This window comes from Sceloporus occidentalis, unplaced genomic scaffold, assembly GCF_023333645.1.
Source record: "Sceloporus occidentalis isolate IW3139 unplaced genomic scaffold, rSceOcc1.0.p SCAF_2, whole genome shotgun sequence".
NCBI classification, from domain to species: domain Eukaryota; kingdom Metazoa; phylum Chordata; class Lepidosauria; order Squamata; family Phrynosomatidae; genus Sceloporus; species Sceloporus occidentalis.
The window spans coordinates 245,698,977-245,711,778 of NW_028316982.1; the positions used below are offsets into that span (position 1 = coordinate 245,698,977).

Below are 12,802 nucleotides of genomic sequence, written 5' to 3' on the forward strand. Positions count from 1 at the left end.
ATACTCATAGGTTATTCATGCAAGCTTGTGTCTCAGAGTATGTCTCTCATCCTTGTGAATGAAGATTCTTTGGATGTAAGTAAAACCTTGCCATTATTCTCTTTAGTCTAAGTAAGCCTTTATCTTCTTGCCTTGTTCACGCAATTGTGGGAAGGAATCTTGCCCTTGACTGTGGCAGAATCAGCCATAAGATCAGTTCTTAATTAAGTAAAATGGGAATGTTATCTTGTGCAGTTCAGAGCGAAAAAGTAACAGAATTATTCTGTATAAAGAAAATCAGAAAGTTAGTGTATAAGGGCCGGAACAAGGGCCTGGAAAGCCCGGCTCAGTTTTTAATTTATTTGATGTCTGTTGGAAAGAAACTACCTTATTTAGGTATATACATTGGGCTGTGGCATATGTGGGGGATCTGTTCTGGACCCCCCCCCCCATATGGGAAAAAACATGTACGCTTAAATCACAACCATTTCTATGACGGCGCACAAACCTACATAAGGTGCAGGTGGACTGTATTTGCACACTTGGGTATTTGATTGACATGCATCAAGCACTTTGAATTAAAAAGCATTGTATACTCTCATAATCAGCGGTAAGACTAAGGCGGGTTACAGACCACCGCTTTGCGGCGGTCTGCCACCGCCGCCGCTTGCTCCGTGCGGGAGCCACAGCAGCCACACCACGCAGCTCCCGCACAGACCGAAAAAGAAGCTCCAAAATGGAGCTTCTTTAAGCGGCGCCTCTATGACGTCGTGAGGCGCCGGGGCGGACTCGCGATGTCATAGACACCGCGACACGTGCGGATGCACAGCATCCGATACGTAAATATGGCGGCGGCTGTGTGGAACGGCCGCCGCCATATTGTACGTACAGAATACGTACTAGGGTTAGGGGGATGCGGAAGCACCGCCCCTTCCTAACCCTAGTACGTATTCATTACGTACTAAATGGCGGTGTGTAACCCGCCCAAGTGTCTCACAAAATTACAGTTCGCAGAAATCCTTAGCATTGAGTCATGGCAGTTAAAGTGGTGTCAAACTGGATTATTTCTGCAGTGTGGATGCAGCCTTTGTGTCAATGAAGGGAGGCAGGCATTCAGTCCTATCATCCTGCAGTACCCTGCTCACCAGCATCAAAGAATTCCATTACTTGGGCAAGTGTTGGGCTTTGAGGTGGGATTCAGGGTCATTTATAATTGTGGCAATGATACGATCATCATAAATGCAAATGCAAAATGGTTATGCAGTTATAAGTCTATCTCAAGAAGAAGAAGAGACAAAAACTGGAGAGCACACATTAGGATTCACAGGACAGAAAGGGGTACATACATATTTTTCTGTTCTCTTTGCCTTGAACTTTTTGCCTTCTTTGTAATCTACTGAAGTGTTTGCCCTTTTTGTTGAATATTTTACATCACTTTTTAATCAACTTCAGCTAAAGTTTGCCTTCTTGCAGCTAAAGTCCAGGTCTGTGGTGTGTTATGCAAAGAGGTTCCTTTTCAGAGCAACATTCCTGATCTCTGCTTTCCACAGAGGTTAGCCTTGCATAGCCAGCTAAGCTGCTCACCATTTCAGCATGACTAAGGAGAGGACTTTCCTGTAGCAGTAAGGGGCTGCAATTTGGAAAAAAACCAGGAGCTTAGATTTTATTTATTTATTTACTTGTTATTGAAGCAATCTGTAGATTTATTAAATCTACAAATAGCTTCAGTCAAGAGTCTTGTGGCACCTTTAATATATGAAAGTATTTGTATATATTGTCACCAAATTTAATACATTTTACCTGTTTTATTTGGCACAATGTTTCATGGGCTTCATCTAGTGTAATTGAATACAATACAACAAAGAATGACCCCAGATTTATCTGGGAGCCCATATTGTGAGGAAGTGCAGTTTGTGGCACCATTTTTGGAGGCACTGGTTGGGTCTTCCCAACAAGGGCCTCAAAAACTGATGCAAAAATCAGCAAATCATGCAGGGCCTGGCTGGCTGGAGGCAGGCTCTTTTGGCAGACTTGAGGTTTTCTCTAGCAGAACATAAAATTGCTTCTCTGGCACTTAGCCTGCATTTGGACTTCACTCTTCATCTCATCCATTTTCTCTTCAAGCTGTGGTTTTGGTTTTGCTAGCAAGGTGTGGTTATTTGTATGTGCAGGGCTTTGTCTACTTTGGGGTGGCAGTTTTGCACGGGGCCAGGACCAGTTTGGGGCAGATGAGACCTGTGGGCTTACCATTTCTCGTTGGAGTATCTCTATGTGATTGTGAGGGTGCAAGTAATGGGGGTTAGGCCCAGCTCAAAGGCAGGTGACTCTGCCTCTCTCTTTGATGGTAGAGGATCCAATCTTAACATTCAGGAAAGCTTCAAAAAGGGGGTTCATTGGGCTTTCCAGGCCCATGCATGGCCTTTTCTCTATAGCTTTAACCAATAAAGTTATGGCTTTTTTCTTATTCCAACATAAGGATAGTCTCTGTGTGTCAGCACCAAGGTGTTGTCTCTGATCTTTCTCTGCTGAGTCCACATATTGGCTGGAGTCTAGGAAAGCTTATGTCCAACAAAGTCTTTTTAAAGTGCCACTGGACTCTTTGTGCTTTCTGTCTCAACACTAACCCTTGAAAATGAACCCATTCCTCATGATTTCATTTCAGTTTGTGTTTGATAAGAATCTTCCAGAATTCACACATTTTTTCATAGTGGGATAGAGTGCTCTGCAACATTTTACAGATGAAAACCGAGCCATGTGGCTGGGCACCATCATAGTATGGTCAAAAAGGTGTGGCTTGGGAAAAAGAGGACAGAAATTATTAATAAAGGAGAGCACACAAAACTGTTATTTTAAGCAGAGAAGCCTTGGAATGTATGTACTGTGTTTACAGAAATTAGATTCCCTCCCCCCCAAAAAAGAGCTCACTAGAAAGAGCAAGAACCCCCCCCCCCATTCCATTTTCCCTCCTGCAGAATTAAGTGCAAACTATTTTTGCACTTTGAACTCAGCTTGAAGCAGCTGAAGTAGACCCAAGGTCAAAGTGGGGGAGAAAGAAGAAACTGGGGCATTTTAAAAGCAGCTTAGAAAATGGGATGACAGAGGTTTAACTGGGACAGTACTTGACAAATTGGGACTATTGGAAGATATGGGATGAAAAGAAATTGATCATTTCAAAACAAGTCCTACATGAAAATGAATGTCTGGGGTTTATCATAGAATCATAGAGTTGGAAGATACTGCAAGGGCCATCCAGTCCAACCCCCTGCCATGCAGGAAATCTCAATCAAAGTATCCCCAACAGATGGCCATCCAGCCTCTGCTTGAAGACCTCCAAGGAAGGAGACTCCACTACACTCCGAGGGAGTTTGTTCCACTGTTGAACAGCCCTTACTGTCAGAAAGTTCCTCCTAATGTTTAGTTGGAATCTCTTTTTCTGCAGTTTGCATCCATTGCTCCGGGTCCTAGTCTCTGGAGCAGCAGAAAACAAGCTGGCTCCCTCCTCAATATGACATCCCTTCAGATATTTAAACAGGGCTATCATATCACCTCTTAACCTTCTCTTCACCAGGCTAAACATCCCCAGCTCCCTGAGTCTTTCCTCATAGGGCATGGTTTCCAGACCCGTCATCATTTTGGTCGCCCTCCTTTGGACACAATCTAGTTTCTCAATGTCCTTTTTGAATTGTGGTGCCCAGAACAATATTCCAGTTGGGGCCTGACCAAAGCAGAATATAGTGGCACTATTACTTCCCTTGATCTAGATTGATTGCTTCCCTCATCTTTAAATAAGGGTACCTTACTTTTAGTAGCCAAAACTCTGTGGATCTCTATGTAGAGAAATGATGTGTGATCCTGGGATAACAGGCTGGGAATAAGCCATCTATATTTTTGTGAACTAGAAAAAGAGATTGTCAAGTATAGATAAATAAACTATCAACTCACTATGCTGAATGCAATGTGAAGTTTCAAACCAAAATGCTGCAAGCATACCATGGAATAATTTACCAAAGAAATTCGAGGAGAATCAAAAATTCATTTATTCTGAGAATGGTAACAAGCCCAGCAGGTAGGCCTCTTGTGGTAACTGGGATGAATCCAGACTTTTAAACACATTAAAATCAAGAGATTTACATTAGTCATGACAAACTTAAGATTTATTATTTCAGAGACTCAGTACTTTAGTATGATTAATATATATTCAAAGCATTTTTTAAAAGGTGGCATCCTCATGCGCGTGATTTTACTTTTTTGGCCATGGCATAATGTATGTATTCAGTTCCCAGTTGTACAATAAGAGGCCTGAAAGGCTAACTGTTGCACTTACAGTTGGGCTTTCTTGGATGGTGTGTAGCTTTTCTTCAGTTCCTTCAGTGTACCACTTGACTGAAATTAAAGAAGCAACTACACTTGCAGTTATACAGTTGTTTGCACAAAATTGGTATTAAGCAAAAGGGTAGTGTACATTTTGAGTACATTTGCAATACACAAGTATGATCTCCGGTCTCAGGTTCTATTTTTAAAAATGCATCAGGGACATGTCAGTCTCTCTGAAACAATATTATTTCTATTTTGATGCTCTTCTCAATGAGCTATACATACAGTTGTGTACAAACATGTACAGTAGCATGCTCACATTGCTGTGTGCACTAGATTATATTAGATGACAGCTGAGGAACTGGTGACCTTCTAGTAGTTGGTAGATTGCAGTTTCTTAAAAAAATTATAAGTAAAGAAACATGTACAAGACATATCACAACAATAAAGCAAAATAAAACAAGTCACCTCACAACTTTGAATTATGTTGCAGGTCTCCTTCTTGGGTTCTGTTCATTGTAAGTGGTCATTTTGAAGTCCAGAATGCCCGACCAAAGGTTCAGATGAGATTGTCTTCTCTTGTTTCTGTCTTTGTTTACAAAATCAATGAGTGGGAACCATTTGTCTATGAAAGGTCCTGATTTTGATCATCCTGTGTAACTTGCCATCCTGTCAGACAGCTTTTCAAATAACCATAGGTCCCAGACCTTTTCCCACCACATATCTCCCTTGTTTTCCAACATCTGGCAATTTCTACACAGGTTGCTGTAATGAAGAAATGTATGAAGTTTTTATGTTTCAAATTTGAGTTTGCATCTATTGATAACAAAAGCATTTATGGACATAATTTTACATATTGATTGGTAATCAATGAAATTTATTTAAGTACCAATCGCCAAAATGTGTTTATTTTGGGGCAGTCTAGCCACATGTCTAGCTGTTGACAGATTGCAGTTTAGACAAATTCAGCTTGCCTCAGTGATGAAGGATGATGGGAGTAGTAATTCATCAGCATCTCAGTGGGATCAGGGAGATGCAGATTCCCCAGCCCTGAATTAGATTCTCCAGTTCTGAATTACAAGCCTTGCTGTCATTGTGTCATTCAAGTCTTTTCCAACTGATGGAGACCCTAAAGTTATCCTATCATGGTGTTTTCTTGGCAAGATTTCTTCAGAGGGGGGTTGCCTTTCCCTTCCTTTGAGACTGAGAAAATGTGACTTAACCAAGGTCATCCAGTGGGTTTCCATATCTAAGCAGGGATTTGAACCCTGTTCTCCATAGTTGCAATCCAGTTCTCAAACCACTACACCACACTGGCTCTCACATCAGATCTAGACACATAATTTTCATCAACCACTGAAAGCAGATGAAAAATTTAACATGCTTGTCATTCTCCCTTAAAGCAAGTCAGAAGAGTAGCTTTCTTGCCATAGAGACTGATGGAAAAAGCATTACAAAAGTCCTGTTCCACATCATGTTGGACAAGATCTCATTTGAAAGAGAAACCTATTGCAAAGATCTAAAAACTCTGAGAGGAGATGGATGGATGTGTGAATAGGAAAAATATACATCAAGAATGGACAATCTGCGGCCCTCCAGAAGTTGCTAAAGTAAGAGCCCCAGCATTTATTACCATTGAATGATACTGATGGCAACTGTGGTATAAAAGCAGTGGGAGGATCACACATTCTCCATCCCTGAATACTGCAAAAAAGTGCTTGGGCCCACACTAAGGGTACATCCGTACTTACACAATCATAGTATTGTGAAACCATGTTAACTGCTGTGACAATATCCTATGGAATCCTGGCAACTGCAGTTTCATGAAATATTCAAAATTCTCTTCCAGAAAGGTCTAATGCTATAGTTTATGGCAGTTGACTAGACTAAATCTATCACCAAAACTACAAATCTCAGGATTCCATGAGAGGGAGCCTTGGCCTTTAAAGTGCTATTAAACTGCTATATTTGTGCTAAGTGTCTGAATTTTTTTTAGTCATTTAGTCCAATTATTTCTTTATGTAGTTGATTAAGAGGCCTGGCTATGCTATGACTAAATTCTATGTTTTTGCCCATGGGCTGCCATTTATACAGTCAACTTTTTTAGTGGCGAGGGAGAGTAGTTGTTGTCTCTTTTTATTACAGTAATATTTTGTGAAATTAGTCAAGTTTGATGCCTTCCCTACTCACACCTCACACTCTATTTTCAGACTTCTTTTGTTTTTGAATCTTGCAAACCCAAGCTACTTACCAGCTTAGCAATTTGTTATATCTTGAGTACAGTAATATGTTAATACTGATATGTGTTTTGCACATAAGAAGCAAATAAAGGGATTCCTTCCCTGTCCTTTTCTGTAATCTGCACAGTAATTTTAATATGCAAAGACAGTGGGTTGGAAAGTGGCAAGATAAATACCTGGGGGACAAGTGGAGTTTAAGGCTCAGCATCCCCCCCCCCCAAACTGTGGGCCCTCATCCTGGGGGAGACAGCAAGACTGTTCTTAACAACATCTGGGGCTGAGCATAGTTATCTTAATCACCAGCCAGGCTGAATGGAGATCCATTATTTCAAGCAGTAGTGGGACTTAGCAAAGGCAGCTAATTAGGAAAATTGGGAGAGAGAATACATTGGGGGGTCAACTTTGCTGTCAATTTTTATTGCTTGAAGATTTTTAGTTTTTCCTTAATCTTATAGAGACTCAGAGACATCAGGTTAATGAATGAGCTGCACAAGGAGCAGTATTTAATAATCAGATGAAATGGGAGAAGCATGGTTAAATGGATGGAAACCTCCATTCTCTCGCCAGCTCTCTGGGAGGAACAAATGCAGACTTTCAGAGCGTTAATTAGATAGTCAATAACATGTACAGCAAGTCAGCAGTGCAAATGCAAAATTAAATATACAGCTCTCCACATCAAAAAAAAGAGTTCCTTTCCACTCTTGCAATCATTGTCTAAAATTACAGGCAAAAGGAGGGTGATTCAATTCCAGTGGCTGGCTAATTGGGCCTCTAGCTTTAAATACACAGTGTATGTAGTGATTCAAGTATTATTGAATTTCCATTTATTCTGTAAAGTAAAATAAATGGATATGAGCTGTGAGTTATGGATGGCTTGGAATATGTGTATACAGAGAGAGAGAGAGAGAGAGAGTGAACTGTTATACATAGTTCACTTGCAAAATGACAGTATACCCTTCAGTGTTGTCTGACAATTGCATTAATTTAAAGTGTGTGTGTGTGGGGGGGGGGGGCACAGTACCTCATGCTTAGAAAGAAGGAAATGCCTCTTGTTATTCGTAAGTTGTCTCCAAAGAATTTGCATTTCCATAGTGGATACTTACTGCAGAATTGGGAGCGAGGTGGACTGGAAATCATCATCATCATCATCAGTGATCAAATATATCAAATAAAATACTTTTTTATCCACTACCTGCACTACTTGATGGAGTAGATAGTAATCTCTACGGAACCACAAGGAATCCAACTTCCAACTTTAACCGGAAGCTGAATAACTAAACTGATCATGAAAAATAAACAGAAATGAATAGTTGGCATTGTATAAATTCCAGTACAGATCTTAGCACCCATTCCTCTGTGTTGAAACTGATAGGCCAGGTCAGGTTAATTTATGGAGATGGCTGTGAAAATAAACACCAGTCTACGCCTCTCTTTAAGAAGTTTATTTAATCTTTATATCCATGAAGGTTTACCTTTATCGAATTGAGTCTTTTGTACAAGTTAGTTTCACTTTTTTTTCAGGTATGTTTATGTTAAAATATCCATGAAAAATGGTCATACAGTACATGTTGAGCATTTCATGAAACTTCCTATGGAAGTGTCAAAACTGAGAACAAAGGGGATGTTTGATAAATGTGGTGCTATTGTCCAGAAGGCAGGTGAATAGGGCCTTGTGGAAATAGTAGGGACTCTGTAGTGGATAATCAGAAGAAGACTAGGGCAGTGAAGGGCAGCTATGAAAAAACTAGACAAGATCTTAAAATGCAAAGATAGAAAACTGAACATCAAAGTTAGGATTGACCAAGCCATTGTATTTCCCATCAGCCTATAAGGATGTGAGAGCTGGACAGTGAAGAAAGCCAATAGAAAGAAAATAAACTCATTTGATAGGTGGTGTTGGAGACGAGTGCTAAAAAGACAAACAAATGGGTCCCAGAACAGATGAATCCAGATCTTTCCCTGGAAGCCAAGATGATTAAATTGAGGCTGTTGTATTTTGGCCACATCATGAGAAAGCAGGACTCACTAGAAAAGACAATAATGTTAGGAAAGGTGGAGGGCAGAAGAAAGAGAGGAAGACCGCATAGTAGATGGATAGACTCAATCAAAGAGATCACGACCCTAAGCCTGCAAGACCTGAGCACAGCAGTTGAGGACAGAGAGCTGGGAGATGTCTCATTCACAGGGTCACCATGAGTCAAATGTCAGGAAGTGGTACAGTCACTCCTCCAATAACACCAGTCACTGCCACTGTGCCAGTATTCCTTTTCCCCCCTCAATTACATTTTATTCCACTTTTACTCCTGTGAACTCAGTTGAGACAGTGTAGATGGCTTTCCCTGCCTGTAAGGCAAATTAGATGAGGCTGAGAGAGTGACTGGCCCAATGTGACTGACAAAGTGAGATTAATGGTTCAGTGGGGCTTGGATCCTAGATATCCTAAATCCTAGTCCAATATTCTGAGCAACACATCACACTAATCTGTGGAATCTGCAGGCACTTGCATATTAACACTGGTTATATGATTGTATTGGTGCTGGTATTCTATCACCTGTCAAAGGCCATCTGTATTTACAAAGAGGCCACTTTCTGCAGTGCACTAGGGACAGTTGCTGCTTTGATCCTGAAGCATACAGGGACTTTCCTCGCTACTTGGAAAAAGCTATAAGATCAACTGGTACAGTCCATGCTTTGTACGCAAAAGATTCTAGGTTGATCCTTCACATCTTCAGGTAGAAATCCTGGGAAATCTGCTGCCACTTTAGACTAGAGATAGGAAAAGTATGGTCCTCCCATTGTTGGACTTACTATCACATTATTCATCACCATTAGATATGCTGGCTAGGGTTTATAGGCATTGAAGGTCAAGTACATCTGGAGAACACATATTCCCCAGCCTTGGCATAGATAGTGCTGAACTAAAGTGAACCATATACTTGGTATATAGCATGATCCATACACTATATCCTCCATATGAATTGAGGCTAGGTTGTTTGCAGCTACTAATAGATTTTTCCCCATTTATAAAACACAGTTAAATGTCCTGAAATAGAAAGTTTTTAATACAAGCAGTTAATACAGTAGAGGTTAGAACTGTTTTATTTATTTTTAGAGTGCACTTCCTACAGTCACCATTCTGGCTACAGTCCAAAAAGATATAATGCACATGAGTGACATGAGGGGACTTGTGATACTTAAATGTAAGCAATGACTGTTTCTTTCATCATTGACTAGAAAATTTTACACAGAGTTTCCACTAACAAGTCAGAGCTTTGAGGTGTTACCCTTTCAGACTTCAACTTTATGACTCTCTCAGTGAGCATAATGAGAGGATTATGGGATTTGCAGTCTGAAAAAGGAACTCTCAAAGGTGTGAAACAAGCCCTTTGCAAACTCTTAGAAAACCAGTTATAGCTTAGGCTAGTTTTAAAATTAGAATTATGTGTTTTGGGTGAGTGGCCCTTCTAGTTGGGGATTCTGGGAGTTGTAGTTTAAAAAAGTAACTGTTCAAAAATCTGAAACCCATGCATTAATTTATAAGAAAATGAACTTTTGCAGTTGGATATTAGCATGGTGATTAACCTGCCCAGCATGGTGTGTAAAATTGGGATGAAACTTCTCATAGATTCAAGCCATAAGCAATTTAGTATATTTTTGTTCACTTCCAACAAGACTTGTATTTCAGAAATATGAATGACTTTAAAAAGCACACCACAGTACGCCTGTTATTCAGAACCACGTTAATATCTGTTCTTTGCCTGATTTGTTAGAGTACTTACAGAATGAATTACAGGCACAACACCTGTTCTAGAACATTTCATCACTCCACATCCCTCCCTCCCCACAAACTCAATGAATGAAGAACTCAAACATATTATTCCACTGGGAAACAAAAGCTTTGAGTTGATTGATTACTTTTCATAGTATATATATTTGAAAGAAGTGTTATTGACTCTTAACCTTTTATGGCATTGGCATACAGTGTGCTGCTTGAAAACAGGCCGGTTGTGCTCACATGAGTATTTTGGAACAATTTGGATAAGTTATTTTTCACTGTAGCATCCAGAATCCCTCATGCTGACTGATGGAGTCTGGGAGTTGTAGCCCAAAATGGAACCTTTCCAAGCTCTGTGCCAGGGAAGCATTGTCATGAAGGACATTCAAATAGGTCTGTGCAGTTGAGAGTTTTGTAGTCTTTCAAATTCCCAATCCTATATTCTGTGTCACATCCTTCCATGTCATTCAGACATATTTATTATAGTGAATATACTTTTGGGAATGCTATTCAGGGCAAGTTCAGGAGGTCTTTCCTATCATTAGGATTTTGAAGTCCAGAACCAGCATACTTGATAAGTAAAGATATTAGTATTATCAAGTTCTGTAGGCAGATGTGGTCATGATTTTGGTAGACAAGACTGCAGTATTGACTCAACGGAAAGGGATAATAAGGTTAGTAAATATTAAGCCTATTGCTTTTGGCCTGTAGGGAAATTATTTAAGTAGTTTAATTTCCAGTCTGCTATTTGATATTGGTTGTTCTGTGATTTTTTTCTTATTTAAATTATTTTCCAATAATTGATGCAGATATTACATTTATTAGATTAACGTTAATAAAAACATTTCAGAAAGATAGGCATGTCTAGTAAACTGATGGCAGACTAATCTCCCCTGACTTTTTTCCCCTTCTATTTATTTGTGCTTTGCATTCTACTGAGTGGGAAATGTGAACTGCTTTGAGCTATGTCTTGAAACAGGCTGCTGTAGAATATAACCGCTAGCCTTAATTGGAGTACTCTAGAATAACTACTCTGAGCACTTCAGTTTTTGTTTACCCATTTAGGAAAGTAAGGGGCAAAACAGACTGCCCCAATAAAGCAGCTTCCTGGCACCCCTTTCAGTGCCAGATCAGGGCAACAGTAACTGCACGCTGCAGCCCTGATCCTGCAATTTGCCACTCTAAAATGAATAGGCAAAATGCAGCTCCTTCATAGAGTGGCAAAAAGCTGCCCTTGGAGTGGAAGCAGTGGCTTTTCGCTGATTCTTTGGCACGGCGCATCTAAACACTGTGCCAAAGAAATGGTGTGACACTGCTCGTATGTAGTTGGGCATGTGATGTGACGCCAGTGTTGGGGCGGCCAGCATGCGGTCACCATGCCCCTACTCCAGCCCAATACCAATGTTTAGTTCCGGTCTGTTTAGCCCACAAATTTACATTTTAATAATGTGTTTAAGACTAGCTAAATTCACCTGTAAGCTTACCCTCAAGTGGAAATGCTTGAAAGGGCAAAGCTTATTATGTGTGTGAAGAGAAGTGATTGAAGAAAGATGCTAACATGATGTGAAATGCCAACAGTGAATATGCCAACAATGATCGCACTTTACCAGTATAACAGACTTGCATGATATCCCTCTGTAATTGTTTCAACACATTCAGGAAATTACAAAAGTAGAAGAATATATATCAGGGAGGAGAAATCTGCAGCCCTTCAGAAATAATTGAACTGCAACGTCCATGATTCCTCACCACTAACCAGTGGCATCATCAGGGTTATCATTACCTGATGCAGTCACTCATAGTGTCACCCCCCCCCCCCGACCTTCTCCCATACCACACCATACATAATCTTTAGTAATGTTTTTTGTACTAATGTTAGTCATAAATCATAATTCTCATAAAGCACTGAATATAATGGTAATAGTTGTCATATGAACAACTAACCAAAATAAATTATACTTTTAAAATACAGTGTTATACACATAGCCTAAATATATTTGCATGTGCATAGTTTCATTTGGTTAAAGTGAAAATTTGGTAAAATGTGATGCTTTTTTTAAAAAAGTTCAAAAATAATAAAAACAATAATTTTTTTTTTTAAAACCTGGGGCCACCCCTATCTTCTCCCACTGAGCCTTGCCCCACTCACACCAGTATTTTAAGGGGGTACAGGCAAACACCACAGACTGTTTCTGTGAAAAGGTAGATGTTTGAGGAACATTGGTGTCACCCAGTGTGTCCTGCACCCCCAGTGATGCCTCTGCCACTCACTATATTGGCTGGGGCTGAATGGAACTGGTGGGCTGGAGTTAGCAGAGGTGCTGTGTGTCATGTAATGAAACCTTTACTGAATGAAAAATGCTTGATAATTTTGATCTTTTCACATTTTGATACTAGTGGATCCAACCCACACCTATCACACTGATGTGCTGTTTGGAATGTAACTTTCCATTAGATGTTACACTTTTCAAATGTTTTGAGGCTGTACTTACCT

The 12,802-nt window shown here is 40.1% G+C and overlaps 1 protein-coding gene across 2 annotated transcripts in view; it reads left to right on the forward strand.

The window, feature by feature from the left end:
- LOC149319923 (phospholipid-transporting ATPase IB-like) overlaps positions 1–12,802 on the forward strand; it is a 498,345-nt gene that overhangs the window by 169,020 nt on the left and 316,523 nt on the right. For both annotated transcript variants that reach the window (XM_089512598.1, XM_089512599.1), the window contains exon 24: positions 11–75. In XM_089512598.1, the coding sequence (XP_089368724.1) occupies positions 11–75 (65 nt within the window). The remainder of the gene's footprint in view (positions 1–10; positions 76–12,802) is intronic.